The sequence below is a fragment of the Pagrus major genome, chromosome 17 (assembly GCF_040436345.1).
Source record: "Pagrus major chromosome 17, Pma_NU_1.0".
Taxonomy (NCBI): domain Eukaryota; kingdom Metazoa; phylum Chordata; class Actinopteri; order Spariformes; family Sparidae; genus Pagrus; species Pagrus major.
In genome coordinates, this window is record NC_133231.1 from 29960114 (window position 1) to 29974697 (window position 14584).

The 14584-nt window shown below is 42.2% G+C and overlaps 1 protein-coding gene across 1 annotated transcript in view; it reads left to right on the plus strand.

Moving 5' to 3' along the window:
* The window catches only part of bmper (BMP binding endothelial regulator), a 29035-nt gene that overhangs the window by 6087 nt on the left and 8364 nt on the right, over positions 1–14584 (plus strand). The window contains exons 2-5 of the mRNA XM_073485688.1: positions 98–183; positions 11851–11950; positions 14230–14312; positions 14488–14578. Of these exons, the coding sequence (XP_073341789.1) occupies positions 98–183; positions 11851–11950; positions 14230–14312; positions 14488–14578 (360 nt within the window). The remainder of the gene's footprint in view (positions 1–97; positions 184–11850; positions 11951–14229; positions 14313–14487; positions 14579–14584) is intronic.

The window sequence follows — 14584 nt, forward strand, 5'->3', positions numbered from 1 at the left end:
TCATGAGTCATCTGCTGTTTTTGTCCACAGTTTATTTAACAGAAGCTTGTTTGACGTTCTCATCTCACCTTTGTCACCTCCCTGCTGTCCTTCACAGGTACCGAGGCCAGCTGTGAGAACGAAGGAGAAGTCCTGCACATCCCCAACATCACCGACAACCCCTGCATCACCTGCGTGTGTCTGGTAAGAAGTTTCTGGTTCTGCACCGTCAGATCTGTTTCAGAGCTGACGGTTATTTTCACCGTGACATTTGAATGACTGGCCGCCCGCCCTGTTTGCTCTTCGCACCTTGGCGTGTAATTGCTGTTGCAGGTTTTTCACTCGGGCCGATAGGATCAAAAATGACCTCCTTAAGCACTGATAGTGATATTTGTAAAAGCTGATTATTGAGCCGTGTGTTGTGTTTCTTATCGGAAGGTTGGGAAACATTTGTAAGACTGCGACAGGACTTTGAAACGCAAGCTTTGGCGGGATGTTAGCTGAGACGAGGAGTGTGGATTGTTAGATTTGATGCATTGAACCACTTTTGTAAACAGTTTTATAAAAAATATGGTGGTTTCATTGTGGTGGATGTTTTTTTAACGGTTTAAGGAGTTTGCGAGTGCAGGATCGCACTTCATAATGCGACTCCTAACTGTTTTCTGAGGATTTACAACAAACTTTGCAGTGAAACATGAAGTGGGGATTGTTTGTTTTAACAGACATGCCTGTCGTCACGCTGTCTTGGCTCGGCCCGACTATTAAAACCAGCCTACAAAACGTTAGGGGACGACTCTTTCCTGGAACATGTGCTCTTTGACCCCCGACCCCGGCACCACCCCTCCACCCCCCCCGTTACTGCTGTAGAGGTCTTTGTTTTAGGGGATGAGAATGGAGCAGCGAGGCTTTTCTGTGTCACTGCCTCCACATCGGCTGAATGAGAGGTTTTGGGTTTTTTAAAAGGCGTCACATGACCGGAGTGTTTGCCCTGCAGGAAGCACACGGGTGTGAACTTGAAGGCTGCAAGTTGTGTGTGTGTCCAAGTCCATGTGTGTTTGTTGCATCCTTAATATATACTCTACACACCGAACAACACTCCTGATATAATTTTCTACAACATGTCCGTGGAAAACGCTTGTTTCCAATGGGCTTGCGAGATAAACCACTGTCAGGACGGCTCAAACACTCGCTATCTTCACTCATTAGTCTAATCTAAGCTCGTCAGTTCACACCTGGCGTTAACAGGCGTCCTGACATGCGTCTTGAGTTTCCACTTGTGATCTCACTTCCCAGCTCTGTATGCAAATAAACACGTACATCACTGGAACAAACAGACACCATGTTTTTAATTTATTGCCGAATTTACAAGAAGGCCCAAAGAATTAAGAATTTGTCAGAGACAGTGTTTCATAATGTCTTAAAGTTTCTACTTACTCAACAACTCTTAAAATTGCAGGATTTTTTAAGGGAGTCTGGGGCCAATTCTCCACAGGTGGCAAAAAAGTAGCTTAAAACTTTGTCTTCTTTTTACAAGGAAACAAACAACTTCATGTTTTGCATTTAATGCCGAATTTAGAAGAGGGCCCCAATGATTTATAATCTGTATTTGCTGTTTCACAAAGTTTTTTAAGTTTCTCCTCACGCAGCTCAACCCTCAAAATTGTGCGATTTCTTAAGGGAGTCTGGATCGGCTATTATTTGGAATTACTAAACGGGACTCCATGTCTTTTTGAACACGTACAGTTTATACTGATTCATGGCAAATACAACCTTCGTTTTATCCGACCTTATATCCGTTCTGCTGTCTTCTGATTGGCTGCTGCGAGGCTCTCCTCGGCCTGCGGTCTGACTGAGCCGTCCTCTGTGTTATCAGGCAGACATCAGCCAAAGCCCTGCTGAATGCTATCAGTCATCAGCAGGCAATGGCCGGCCTTTCATCTCTACTTTAACCCCCCCTTACACACACACACACACACACACACACACACACACACACACACACACTCATAAACTTAACATACATTCAGGGCTCAATCTGTATTGAATTTGGCCTTTGTTTTTCTCCTAAAAACTTTTTAAACCCCAGATGCCACGGGGCTTTTTCTTCTTTCCTTCGAGCACAAACTCATATCAGTCACATATCAGTTTTCAGTTTCACTTCTCATCGGTCGGCATGTTGTTGCCTGCTCAATTTTAAGCTTCGATTTTCTTTCAAAGTCAAAGAACAAAAACTGTAATTTGAATTACTGAAGGTTTCTACTCTTGATGTTTGTCTAACGTACATATTAACATTTCAATCTGCACTTTACAAAGATTTTACCTGCTTGTTTCAATCAATCACTTTTTAATTTGCTGGAAAATGAGAAATGCTTATATCGCTGACATTAACTTGTCCTTTAATAACAGCTGAAGGTATAAATTATGCAAAAACCAGACGAAACTTCTCTTAAAGTCCGACTGTTTACTGTTAATAATATGAGTATAATTTTATCTCTGTGAGCTCCAGCAGCTGATTTGCAGCATAATCTTGTTCTCTCTGGGGAAGTTTCTGAGGAAACCTTTTCTGATGCTGGATAACGTAACATCCAGGTTAAAATCAGGTTAAACTTCGCCGTTAGCAAAAAAAAAAGCATTTTTCACTTCCTACACTTCCACGTCCTTCATCCCCCCTCAGAAGACGGGACTCTCTGTGTCGCCGTGATGTCTTTAGGGGGTTGGGGAGCCATCAGGGCTCCAGTGTCACTCATACATGGAGGGGTAGTGGTGTGGGGGGTGGAGGGGAGGTTTGGCTCTGTGGTACCTGCTAATGGCTCTGTGGGTATGAACACACACACACACACACACACAGACACACACAGACACACACAGAAGAGCCATTGTGTGAGTCGGGGTGAGGCCGAGTGCTGTAATGGGGCCAGGAGTGGATGTGGTTGACAGACTGACTGACAGGCCGGTCGCCATGACGATCTGTTATCTCGGAGGGAGTCGGTCCATCTCCGTCACGCTCTTCATCATCCTCGTTCTATCTGTCTGTTCATCTCCGTGTCTTTTTCCACTCTCTCATCGGCTCTTCCTCCTCCGCTCGCTCGCCCTCGGATCGTTTTTTTTTTTCCACTCCATCACTTGTTGCAGCTCAGCTCAGATTTTCTCTCTCTGTAAATGTCTGATAGTTTTCCCGCTCAGCGTCATTGTGGGAACAAAAGCTGGAGTCTGTTTCGACATCTTGCATCAGCAGACTTGACCTTGGCTTGTTATTCTGGATTCTGCACTCAAAGACTACAAATAAAAATATCAAACGTCCTGCCTCTAGGTGCTGTATCGTAGGCAACATCGTATCGCTGGTAACAATCAGGACGTCGCAAACAATCTTGATCCCACAGGAGTGTGACGGGACTCAACGATGACTGGGATATCGTTAGCACCTGAGCTAAAACTACTCCAATAGCAACAACATACACAGGTCCACCGAAAAATGTAATTTTAGTCATCATCTCCTCCCTCCATGCTGATGGAAAGTCAGGCGAAGTCTCGTAGTCCACAAAACATTTCTGGAGCTTCACAGCAAATCAGCGTTGCAGCATTCCTCTAAACAACTGAAGCAGCTGGAGACTTTTTGCTTTTAAAACGTAAAAAAACAACCCCCCAAATGATATGAAAATAAGTTATTTACAGCTTGTTTTTAAAGCCAAAATCGCCATTGTAGCTTCTAAGCTAAAGTGTAAGCATGCAGCCCATTTGAAGTGGGTACATGAGCTTGACTACGTGTCAAGGGTGTTAATAACAACTTGCGATCTTGCCCTTTGTTAATGATTTTCTGGTGACTGTCACGATCCTTCAACTGTGTCTTTTCAAATTTGTTTGCTGACGTGGCCGGCGTTCTGACTTTGTTTTTCAGACCCGACGGGCACAATGTGCATAAAAATGTGAGCTTTTTCACTGGAATCTGTTCTGATTTGTTTATAAAACTCCTTTAAATATTCATATAAATTGTCTTACACCTGTGGTTGCGTCCAAATTGCCAGTTGCACTAGCGATGCCCGCATGCCGGCTAAAACACAGTGTGTCAGCGTTAACGACACTCACATTCATGAGTCGCAAACGGATACGTTCAGTTCACCGTCCACCCAAAAGATGAGCGTGTTCAAAGACGTTTAATCAGCAGCTCTCGTCCTCCTGGGATTTAATTTGAGTTTAATATCAGAACAAGTCTCAATTTCTTCATTTCCAACGTTTCAAGCAGCTTCTATCAGAGAGGGGAGGTCAAAGGTCGGAGGTGACAGCAGCCTGTTAATCGATCAAACAAACATTCCAGATGAACGACACACGGAGGAGCTTTACACTCAGTATCTGTTGATCGATCTGAGAGGAGGGTCAGAGGTCGTTTCCTGTCGGTGTCCCAACTCAAACAGTAGCTGATCAATAGAGGAGGTTTACCTGATAACACCTGATAACACTGAACCAACACATGCTCTGATCTTATCTACGCTCTTCTGTTTCCTAATGTAGACAACGTGGAAAATATCAGTCAGTGAACTTTAATGACATTTCGCTTGTGTTTCAAAATAAAAGCAAAATTCAGATAAAGGAAGAAGAGTAGAGGTTTTCTTCTTCTGCAGACTGAGACGTAGGACGTGAGGAAGAAACGAGAGATGAAGAGAGTCTGAGTGGTCAGAGAGGGAGGTGAAAGGCAGGACGGGGTCAGTCGAGGAGAATAAAGGTGACCTTGAAACAGAAGAAAAAGCCTCGGTGAACAAACTCAGGAATATAATGAGCTGAATTAAACATTATTGTGGCCTCAGTGCCAGAAGAGTCTTAGTGAGCGAAACAAAAAGCCACAAAAACGACATTTTATGAAAGTGTTATGCAGGAATTCAGGAGAGGAGGAGGGGTTTAAGGGCTTGTGGCTTTTTGGTTTATCATAATTTATCTAATAAATATTCTAAATATTTTCTGTTTCCAGCTTTGGAAATAAGCAATATGAAGATGTCACCTGGAGCCATTTTTCACTTTTTCTTACATTTTACAGACATATCTTTGATTTGTATGCTACTTTATTCACAACTTCTCCGACCTTCATCACCGCTGCGGTTCATCTGTGGGCTCTGACATGTCGGGGCCATTGATGAGCGTCTGTCGTCCTCGTTGTTGCATCGTGTCCCGCACCATCGACCCCTGTCAGCCCTTGTCGGTGGCTTTTTAGCCGACCACCGCCTCTTCGCCAGTGACATCAACATTTTATCAGACATATTCTCGATTAGAAGTGGCTATAATAGCAACAGTGTGTATATCAGTAGACTACCGCCACCTGGTGGTATGAAGAGGTATCTCCTCTCATGCAGTTGGCGGTCAGCTGTAGTCTTTGCGGTGTGTTCGAGTGCAGATAAGACGACGCAGGTTCTTTGTTGCCGTCAGCCCAAACCCAAACTTTGTTCAAACCCAAATATGAGCGGAGATCACAAACTTTGAAAAAAATCCCAATGATATCCAGTGAAACTTTTCCACATTTCCACATAAAAATGTCGAAAAACATCCAGACTTTTGTTATATTTTGTTCTTTTGTTTTACATTATCCCAAATCTTTCCAACAATGCTCCCACCCAGAGAAATCCACAAGTTAATTCGAGGTTACGTTGCGTTTCGTCTGGTCGCCTGTTGCTATAACTTCGGGGAAACATGATACGTCAGAGAGTGAGGAAGGATGTCAGTGAACGTGACAAAACTTATCTTTAAACTTTAAAGCAACTTAAGAGGTTATTAACTGTGTTTAATCAAACTATATTTGCAGCCGTCCTGCTCAAAGTAAAGTCAACAGATCGACCTTCACGCTGCGTTTTGTCTTCTGCTCCGACCAGCTGGGGGCGACGTTATTAGAGAAAAGACGACTCATTGAGACAGTTTTGGGAAAAACCGGTTCCCATCGGCGTCTTTCTCCTCCCGTCTCGTCCCTAAGCTACTGTGGCTCCTGCTCTCCGGCGGGGGGTCGTGACCTGTTTGTTTTGGAGGAAGGGTGAAAGGTGAAAGGTCGCAGTGGCAAAGGGGAGGGGCTGACGTCCGAGGGCTTAAGTGGGACCTTTAAGTTGAGTGTTCCTCTCCTGTGCTGACAGACCCTGAATGATCTCTCAATCCTTCACAGGACGGAGAGAGAAAGCATGAAAAGAAGGAGAGGGAGGCGAGTAAGAAGCTCTGAAACACACGAGACGCTGATGAAACTGAGTGTGAGAGAATAAGAAAGAGTCGAGGAGATACAGGTGATATTTATTGGAGAGGGCAAAAAGAAAGAAAGCCAAGACAGAGGAAGAGAAAGTGATGGATGATGGGAGACAAAAAAAAAACACTGATGAAGAGAAATAATGAGCACTGTCGCCTCCTAGTGGCAGAACAGCCCAAGTGTCACATAAATGAGGAGTTTTATTCATTCAAAAAGAAGAAGTTAATAAAATGTTAAATTGATCACTAAATCTCCTGTTCATCGTGTATTATTTAATATTTTTAATTTAATATGAGTAGTAATTATCGTGTCCCTTGAATCTGAGTTAACTTTGTTTTTGATTCTGGTATTGATTTAAAAAAAGTCACTTGTGCAAAACATCTGTGAACATCAGTCAAATCCCACCTAGTCAATAATAAAATGACATCGCATGAGCCAGAATTTGACTTTCTTAATTTTTTTGATGTGTATAGATGACCTGGTCCAAGTCGTGGCACCACAGAACCTTAAAGAAACAAGTATCCATGTTAGATTTGAACCTCTGGCTTTATGTTTTCTTCTTCCTGGTGAACACAGAATGATTTAATGGCTCTTTTTTTCCGAGATTCGTCCCTGCAGTCACATGACTTTTATTATCCGCACTTAACTGATTTGAATTGGATGTTTTCGTCAAGAAAAACTTTATTTCCTGTGGTTTACTGGTGAAAAATCCAAGCGTACACTGAACAGATAAAGCTCATGAAATCGGTCATCAGTGGCATTACTGCGGTCGTCGTTAGCCTTCACTAATGACGTTAGAAATGATTGAATTGAACTGATTGGATTTGAAAATGCTGCGGATACAATCTGATTTAAGACTATTTCAGTCTCGACCTCGTGTCACTGTGACTTCAGAGATGCAACTCTAACATCACTGAACTCATGAACTCCACGTGTCCTCGTCACTGTCAGGTTCAAACCTTCTGTTACCACTTGAAGGCAGTTTTTTCCACCAGATTATTAAGAATAAAACTGCTACTTTTATTTTGTTGGCTAAGTTCAAATCATTCATTCAGCCAGTCATCATCTCCTCCCTCCATGCTCATGGAAAGTCAGTCCACAAAACATTTCTGGAGCTTCACAGCAAAACAGCGTTGAAGCATAAATCTGCTTAGAAATCCTCAAAAAAGCTCCTTACATGGGCAGAACTTGCCTTAGAAAAATCCTGTTTTTAAGTTTTCTTCAGTATCAAAGTAATCCAGTGAGAGTTGTCTGTACAGCCACAGCTTCACTGCAAACAGGAAGTGCTAATAGCTCATTCTGCAAAGTTTTAGTAAAATTTCGGAGTATATTTTATTTATTTTTGGTTGTTTTTTCCGTTTTATAACAAGTCCCCAGCTACTTCAGTTGTTTAGGAGAATGCTGCAGTTGAGATTTGGCAAAACCAGGTTTAATTATGTCCAAAATACTAGATTACATCAGATTGGAAATGATCAAAACATGTCAGAAGTGTATAACCAGTGGTGGAGAGAGTAATGAAAGTACGAGTAAAGTTACTCAGTTACAGGTAAAACTATACTTGTATCAAAATAATACCTGAGTCAAAGTACAAAGGATTATTCTCAAACACTACTCAGAGTGTTAGTTACTTTTTAACCATTGATGTTTGGTCAATAGCAGGCATTTGAGAAAAAAGTTGTGCTTTAATTCAAACTGTGCTCAGTACTTAATTATGATATTAAAAGTAACTAAGAAGATTACATAATGTAATGTCTAATTAAGTGAAAGTCAAATTACAGACTTGAAAAAATACTCACAAAAGTACAAGAACCAAAAAAAGAAGTCTGTGTAGTCAACATGAAAAAGTCTTGTTAGTTCAACACATAAGATTTTAGTTGACTGAACATAAATATAATATAATATAATATAATAATATTGATCCAACAGACTTTTCTCAGTTAATGTGGAGCTGTGAGGTCTCAGAAGACAACCGGTCGAAAACGTATGTTTAGTGTAATTCAGTGGAAGTCGTCGTCGTCCGTGTGTCTTCGTACAGTAGCCTCTGTACACACTCACACACAGGTCACACACACTTTCTCTTTCTCTGACACACACACATCCGAGCATACCAACGCTTTACCCACTGTGTGTGTGTGTGTGTGTGTGTGTGTGTGTGTGTGTGTGTGTGTGTGTGTGTGTGTGTTGCGGAGGCTCGTCACCCTCAGCGACAGACAGCCGTCCCGTCGACCAGCCTCGGTGCCGCGTCGGTATGTCGAGTGTTTATAAGGCGTGGTGACCCGCTGTGACCTTTGACCCTGAGACAAGAAGGGTGAGAGTGAGGGAGGGAGGGAGGGAGGGAGGGAGGAGGGTGAAGGTCACATGTACTAACACTTTGTGTTAATGGATAACAGGAGAGAGAGAGAGAGCGTGACCTTGGTGACCAAATCATCCACAGTTCCTTTAAAGGATCATTCTGGTGTTTTTCCCCCTTTTAATACAAATCACATGTATTTCACATCAGAGCAACCTTTTTCTGTAAACAGCGCTGCGTCTGTGTTTAACAGATTTCACTGTATTTTTTTCTTCCGTGCCAGACAGAATAGTTGTTATTTCTCTAAGTTATGAAAATCAAATCAAATGTTTTATTTATACAGCCCAAAAATCACAATCGCATTGCCTCAGTGGGCTTTACGATCTGTACAGCGAAAGACATCCTCTGTCCCTCGATTAGAGTGAGGACAAACCCTTTTAACAGGAAAAAAAAAAGATGGAAGAAGCCACGGAGGAGGGATCCCTCTCCCAGGACGGACAGACATGCAATAGATGTGGAAGATGGCCGGCCACACGAGATAATAAGCAAAAAAAAAGAAACATCAGATTGAAGAGGCCTCAAATTTAGTAAATACAGATATAAGGAGATAGTAAACAGAGAAGAGCAGGGTATGATGATCCAGATCTGTGAGCCAAAATCTGTCCGTAGACTCTTCAGCCGCTCTTGAGTTGCGTCATCAAGCATCACAGACATCATGTGCGCGTTACATCATCATTATGAGGTCATGCAATCGAGATTTCACAAATCAATTTGAGTATAAGCTGCATTACTGTGACATGATTGTGTAAACTCTGATGCAGACTTCATTCTTAACTCGAGCAAGTTTCAAGAGTCTACCGACAGATTCAGTGTCGTTAAGAGTATCCAAAAGTCATACTTGCTCTGATACAGCATGTAATCTGCAAAGTAACTAGTAACCAAAGTAATCAAATAAATGTGAGGAACAATATTTTCCTCCAAAATGTGGTGGAGTGGAAGTCTAAAGTAGCAGAAAATGGAAATACTCAAAGTAAAAGTGTCTCACATTTTTGCTTAAGTACTTATACTTAGTTACATTCCTGAACTGGACAGATTTAATTTTTACTCTACAGAATTAAATGTCAACCTGTGACGATCTGAAGCATCAGGACTAATAAAACCTCAGAGTGTAAAGCATGCATCTGAAAGTGGGCAGTAAATATTGAAAAAAAAAATGTAAATGATTTTTAGTTAAGGAACTTAAACAAAACACCGGTATGGTCCTTTAAACCCGAGGAACTACAAAGTCAGGACCTTCAGTACATCATTTTTGGTTCTTGTGCTCGCTTCACTCTCTTTTTTGGGGGAAATCTGAAAACTGAGGAGTTGTTTTGTCTTTAAAATGTCAGAAAATGGTGAAAATATCAGTCAGTGTTTTTCCAAAGCTCGAGATTACGTCCTCAAATATCTTGTCTTGTCCACAACCCAAAGATATTCAGTTTACTGTCACAGAGGAGGAAAGAAAACAGAAGATATTCACATGTGAGAAACTGGAATCAGACTGAAAACGATGACTCCTTCAAGGGATGATGTCGACTGAGGCTCTGTAGCACCTGTTGCTTTAAGATGAAATGCATGTGACACTTTGCACCAGCTGCTCTCCTCACTGTACCTGTTTCACTACATTTTGCAGCCTCTTCCTGTGCAGTTCTGTTCTGTTCTGTTCATCTGACCCGACTCTCACCTCTGTGGTCTGGATGCCTCCGCTCTTTTTATTTATAACAGGAGTGAGATGGATGGGACTGTGGTCAGATGATCCTGTGGCTGTTTAATCCCACAAGTGTAGAAGAGATTTAGGATCTAATGAGGTTACAAATCCCACACTGACTGAGACGAGGAGTTCACGTAGATTTTAGATGTTATAATACCTTTAAATTGTCGTTCAGCCCGACACAGATTAGACTTTTGTGAAAGTTTCCAGCAGATTTCTGGATGAAGCTGACTCCTGTGCTGCAGGAGATTTTCTACTTTATCTAATTTCTTTTCCTTCTTGCTTATTTTACTTTCTCTTTCCCCTCTTTCCATCTCCGTCCACCCTCCTCCTCCTCCCTCGCTGTCATGACTTCATCTGTCCTCAGTGTGGTTGGGGTTTAGTTGGAGCGCTGCTGCTATATTAAACCACCCCGATTTATTTTCGCCCTCCTTTGATCCGTCCTCGTTAGAGCCGCCTGCCGCAGTGCCACAGGGCCATGAGAGCCGCCAGCCTCCACTTTATAAACCCTCACAGTGTGTAAAATAAAACACACACACTCACAGCGTGTGGACAAAATCAGCAATAAAAGCTGAGGGTGTGAAAGTCGAGCGGATTAAACGAGCGCTGATTCTAGTCCAGTCCCACGGTGCAGTTAGTGGTGATGACGGATACAATGTGCAGTGTTCACGAAAGGTGACGGGAGGATCGTTGAGTTGGTGTGAAAATTCACAGCTAAACTGTGAAAGATTGGGTCACTTTTTACTGAGAAACACGAGCTGCAGACTTCAAACCTGTGATTGAGAATGATAGCAGAGCACAGAGGAGGTGTATCAGGGGGAAACTGGCGTGGTGGAAACATTTCAAGTGCAGTTTTGGCCACGATACACTCTGAAAAACTCAAAAATCGTACGTATATTGGTCTAATCTTTATAAAAAAATATCATTACACTCAATATCAGACACAGTCACCTAGAAGCGAGCATTTTATTTACTTATGCAAGAAGGAGCACCTTGTATCCATGTTTTTTCATCCAATCTTTTGGTTTTAGGGTGTCAGCAGTATTTAGGATTTTCACGGTATAAACATCTCAGAAAGAAAATATATTTCATGATTTTACGGTATCACAGTATATTGTATTAAACACTTATTATTAATAGTTTTAATGACCCTTAAAGGAATAAAAACAGAGGGTTTTTTTTGGTTGAATAAAAGCTTTCGCTATTTGGTTTTTACTGCTGCAATCAAATCTGATTGAACCACAGCCGCACAATCCTGATAAAGCAGATTAGCAGCGTTTGTAAATGTTTAAACTCTTAAAAATGTATTAATCAAGTCCCAAGTTAAGTCACTTTTACCCGATGCAAGGAACTTCAGTCTTACCTGCAGTATATTAAGTATAAATACCTGTCAAATATTATTACTGACCAATGTATCTTAACTATTAACAAAAAGTATAACAAAGAATGAATTTGTTCACTGAGACTGAGTGAAATAAAAAGCTTCTTGATTTCCTCCCCGTCACTTTTAAAGAGTGAGATACTGACTGGCAGCAGGCTTATAGTTCAGTTCACTGGAGAATACGACACTAACTCCTCTCTGTCTCTGTCTCTGTCTCCGTCTCCGTCTCTGTCCGGCTGCAGGAGGGGAAGGCCGACTGTAAACAGGAGAAATGTCCGCTGGTGTCTGAGGACTGCGCTCTGGTGGTGAAACAGACCGGAGCCTGCTGCGAGAGGTGTAAAGGTGAGACAGACGGGTGGACGGGCTGCTGGAAAACGATGATTTTATTACTCTTACTGCCCTCTTAAAACACAAAGTGACGTCTGTGACCAGGATATTACAGCAATGATAAACATAATGAACCTGGGATGGTTTATTACAAGAGTACAATACCTGCAGCTGCACTGCACTGCACTAATAGTAGACCACACACACACACACACACACACACACACACACACACACACACACTCATGCACCCTTCAGGAACCACTTTATGTACAGTACTGAAGCGGCCAAGACTAAATATGACCTGTGGGAGTAAAGATATATTATTAACCTCACATATAGAAATTCTCCCTCTCTCTCTCTCTCTCTCTCTCACACACACACACACACACACACACACACACACACACACACACACAGCAGCAGCAGTGTGTGTGGGTTCACTGTCAGGTTTACAGTTGCTTTTATGAGTCAGAAACTCTTCAGTATATCTTCATCTCTTACATCCTCATCCTCTCCTCACATCGGCTCAGGTTTACATCTCTGTCAGTACTACTGAGAACGATGGAGTTGGCGGTGCTCAAAGTGGCAGAAAAAATGCATTTTGAAAAACCCAACAGCGACGTGTCTGTTCAGAAATCATGACCCGGCTGCTCGATGATCCACAGACCTTGTCTTGTTTTGTCCACAGCCTAAAGATTTTTCAATTAGGTGTCATAGAGGAGGAAAGAAAGCAGAAAATATTCACAGATATTCACAATCAGAGAACTTTGACTTTTTATCTTGAACGAATCCCTAAAACTTCGGATTCATCGATTATCAAAATCAAAATTAATTTAATAGTCGACAACTGATTGGTTAATCGCTGCAGCTGTGCTCGCTTTAGAGGATTCCCCTGCTGTGTCTGAACTCATTAAGTTGTTTTATAGAAATATATGAACACACACTCAGACGCACTCAGACACACACCCCTACCTCCCAGCTGTCAGCAGGGGCGCGGCCCTTTTGTTTGTGGTCCGGCGTTTTATTTTTTACGACACAGCACTTCGTTAAGAGAAGTGGAACGAGCTCGACCCGGACGTGGAAAGCCCCTCGTCTCCACGGAAACCCGTGTTAGTTTTCTGTTGTGCGGTCGACTTGTGGCCGCCGTGACTAAGACTTAGGACCCCTGTGCGTCTTTGCTTTGGAGAACAGCCCAACTCCGACATGTCATATCGCTGTTTTTTAAACTTTTTATGAAATCATACACACAATTAAAGAGACTGCACAGCCAGACTGGGTCAGTTTATTAGGAGCAATTTACTTTAAAACTGCCTTAATTAACCAGTTTATGTGATGTAATGTACTGAGTTACACTTGGCTTTATACTCGAGTACAATTTTGAGGTACTTGTACTTCTACTCCACTACATTTCAGAGGGAAACATTGTACTTTTTACTCTATTTATTGAACAGCTTTAGTTACTAGTTACTTTAAAGATTTCAGTTACTGATGAACCACAGGAATGAAGACGTGTCGTGTCAGATCAATCTGCGTTAGTGATGACTGAGTGTCCGAGCAGGATCTGAGTCTCTGACGGGATTCATCAGCATCTCATCTGATCTTCTTCCTCCTCTGAGATGCTACTCGTCCTCCTCTGCAGTGATACAGTGTCGGAGGGTTTTGTTTCACAGCGAGGAAAAGCAGATCAATGTCTGTGATCGGGTTTCATTGTATGGAAAGTTAAACATTGATCTGAGGACCACTTACTGTAAATGCGATCAAATGAATAGGCTATTCATTTAGTGCTGAGTGGACGGGGTGAGTGGGGTGTGGAGTTACTGAGCAGCTGTTACACCCAAACACACACTGACGGACTTGATAATAAAAATCCTTTACTCCTTCAGTTCTGACCCGGTTAAATCCTCACAGCTTCACGTGCTGAATGTACATTTTTTAGGGCTTTGAAAGGAAAATGTTTTGTCTGGACTTTTCCCCTAAAAACTTCCCAGAGAAGAGCTGCTGATGGGCCTCGTAGTGCTTTTATAAAACTGTAAGATACTTCACTGATCACTGTTTCTATATCAACAATGGATCCAAAAACTGGTTTATAATTTTATTAACTTTAATTATATAAAAAAAATGATCACCTGATTCTGCAGTTTCTTCTCAGCTCTACAGAGAGTTTTAGTTTATCTTCCAGCTCTTACTGAATATCAGTTTTCAGGTTAATGAAGGTTTTTGACATTTTGGTTGAAAGAAAGTGAAGTTCTGTGTCTTCACAGTCTTGACAGCATTATCTCTCTCTCTGTCAGGTTGTATGCTGGATGGACGATCTTATAACAGCTCAGTGTCCTGGACCAGCTCCACCAAACCCTGCGTAACCAGACGCTGCCAGGTGTGTGTGTGTGTGTGTTAGCAGATGCGAGGTGAAGCAGGCACACAGTGCTGTTTCAGCTCAGACGTCATGTGGGAACCTCAACACAAACGTGTTGAGCAAGCAAAAATGAAAGGATGGAAAGCATGGAGGATGCTGAAACTAAAGAAATGATTTTGCTGGTTGCTTGTGACAGGAAGGTGTGATCACCGAGGCGGAGGTTCAGTGTGTCGTCCACTGCAAGAACCCCAAAATCCACCCGAAGAAGTGCTGCCCCACCTGCCCCAGTGAGT